Raw genomic sequence first — 2,333 nt, forward strand, 5'->3', positions numbered from 1 at the left:
GTTATGTATAATATATTACATTTCTGACTGTATATCCCTGTAATTATTACACACTGTAGCTTTAATACTTTAAAATGATAGCCATTCCAATCATTTAAGTCAGTGTCTTGAAGAAAATACTCAAACAGGGTTAAAGTTTAATCATTATACACCTGCTATTGTTTCCTGTTTCTCATCCAGAGTAAAAAAAATATAGAGTGATTTTAAATGGCTGTTGTATATTGTAGGCAAATCCAGAGAAATGTAAATGATGTCATTACAGTAAAGATGATTAAAATGTACTATGAACATGCTAATTTTGACTCCGCTAATGAATATATATATATATATATATATATATATATATATATATATATATATATATATATATATAACCTTGGTTATCAACCAAGTTGATAAAGTTTGAGAATAAAACATAAATATTAAAGCCTTTAGGCAAGGCAAATGTATTTGTATAGCACAATTCAGTACAATGACAATGCAAAGTGCTTTACATGATTAAAATATAGGAAAATAAAACAGAATCAAAGCAAGTAGGAAAAAAATAGATTAATAAAAAATGCAGAAACAAAAAAGAAAAAGTCTAATGATATTTCAGTTGAACTGTTTAACTAGAACAGTCAAAGGCAATCATAAACAAATGTGTTTTTAGTCTTGATTTAAAGGAACTCAGGTTTTCCGCACTTTTACAGTTTTATGGAAGTTTGTTCCAGATAAGTGGAGCATAGGAACTAAATGCTGCTTTTCTATGTTTAGTTCTGGTTCTAGGAATGCAGAGCAGGCTGGAGCCAGAAGACCTGAGTGGTCTGGAGGGTTGATACTTTAGAATTTCTTTTGAAGTTAACATTGAAAAAATAGATTTGTATTTGTTTTCAAATTTTATTCTAAATACTTTACAGCTTGATTACTCAGACCCCACTTTTTAATTCCCGTTTTACACCTTATATGTGTTTGAATAGTGAATTATACACTTCAGCCATAATCTTAACTTTTTTTGGTACAGAATGAACAAAAAAATGTTTTGTTAAACAAGCCCCCTTTTGTGCACAATCATTATAGTGAAAAAGAAGAGAATGATGAAAAGACTAATAAGAAGAAGAAGAAGAAGAAGAAGGAAAAGGAGGCGAAGGAGCCCATGGTTGGCCCATTCTCCGTGGTAAGCTTAGCTGCAGCCCTGATCCCCTCCTGTCAGAAAGATGGTCTTCATCTGTAAATATTTTTCAATTTTTCGCTTGATTTAAAAAAAGTGGTGTGAACTGAAATCTGTTAAAATCTAGTGAATAGGATTAATGTTAAATTAAAATGATGAATACTTACACAAATACATAAAATTCTGTTGTTGGTTTTCAATTACAAGCATAATAGAAACTTGTATGTGTGAGAGAAATACAGCAAGAAAGGAAGTTGGAGATCGGATGGGAGTGCATTACATCCTGCTGTTGTTCGGCTGAAGTCCACCGGTGTCCTGCTGCTTTCAGATAATACCTTCATGCAGTACGTCTCTGATGTCTCTGTTTCTTGTGTAGTTCAGGTTTGCAGACAGCTTGGACATTCTCATGCTTTTAGTCGGGACTGTGATGGCGATAGCCAATGGGGTGGTGCTTCCTCTCATGTGTATCGTCTTTGGAGACATGACAGACAGTCTTGTTAACAGCGCTTCCTCTAACACCAGTGCAACCCCCCCCAGTGAGTATTCCTATATGTATAGATGAGTATCTGTATGTATACATGTACACTACTTTAAGCAACTGACCAGACAGACTTTTCTGCAGTCGGTCACACTCATTTCCATTTGTCACATGACAATATCTGATGGTTTTTATTTCAATTAGTTTGTTGTATATTGTTGTTTAATCCTCCGCTTCACAAGTAGTTTTCACGTACTAGTACATTGTTTGTTTTTTTTATTCAATGAGATGTTTAATCAACATAGCTATAAGTAAATTGTTGACATAGATTAGCACTACAGACTGAAACAGTCAGATTTTATTACTCTTATGCAATCATTTGGAGAATTAATTTTTTTTATTAAACCATGTAATCTTGTGGATTTTTATTTTAGTAAAAATGACTGTCATGCTGCTCCTCACTGTATTTCTTCCATAGGATGTTTGAACCAAAACGTAGTTATACATATACATCATAGTACAGGTTATATTAGGAGTCTGCTGCAGTTCAGGAGCAACAAGTGGCTCTAACTAAATTAGCAAAGTTTTTTTTAATTTATTTTTTTTATTTATGGTAAAGTAATAAAAAGGTAGTTTTGTAGGTAAAATGTACTACCAATTTACTATTTTGACTCCGCTAATGTATTAGCACGCTTTTTGTAACCA

General features: G+C 32.7%; 2 protein-coding genes across 2 annotated transcripts in view; both read left to right on the top strand.

Annotated features, from left to right (window-relative positions):
* The window catches only part of LOC107096292 (multidrug resistance protein 1-like), a 98,763-nt gene that overhangs the window by 10,072 nt on the left and 86,358 nt on the right, over positions 1-2,333 (top strand). The window lies entirely within an intron of this gene.
* Positions 1-2,333, top strand: part of LOC107096290 (multidrug resistance protein 1-like) — a 38,662-nt gene that overhangs the window by 4,570 nt on the left and 31,759 nt on the right. The window contains exons 2-3 of the mRNA XM_015392885.1: positions 1,034-1,156; positions 1,527-1,673. Of these exons, the coding sequence (XP_015248371.1) occupies positions 1,034-1,156; positions 1,527-1,673 (270 nt within the window). The remainder of the gene's footprint in view (positions 1-1,033; positions 1,157-1,526; positions 1,674-2,333) is intronic.

This window comes from Cyprinodon variegatus, unplaced genomic scaffold, assembly GCF_000732505.1.
Source record: "Cyprinodon variegatus isolate N-32 unplaced genomic scaffold, C_variegatus-1.0 Scaffold613, whole genome shotgun sequence".
Taxonomy (NCBI): domain Eukaryota; kingdom Metazoa; phylum Chordata; class Actinopteri; order Cyprinodontiformes; family Cyprinodontidae; genus Cyprinodon; species Cyprinodon variegatus.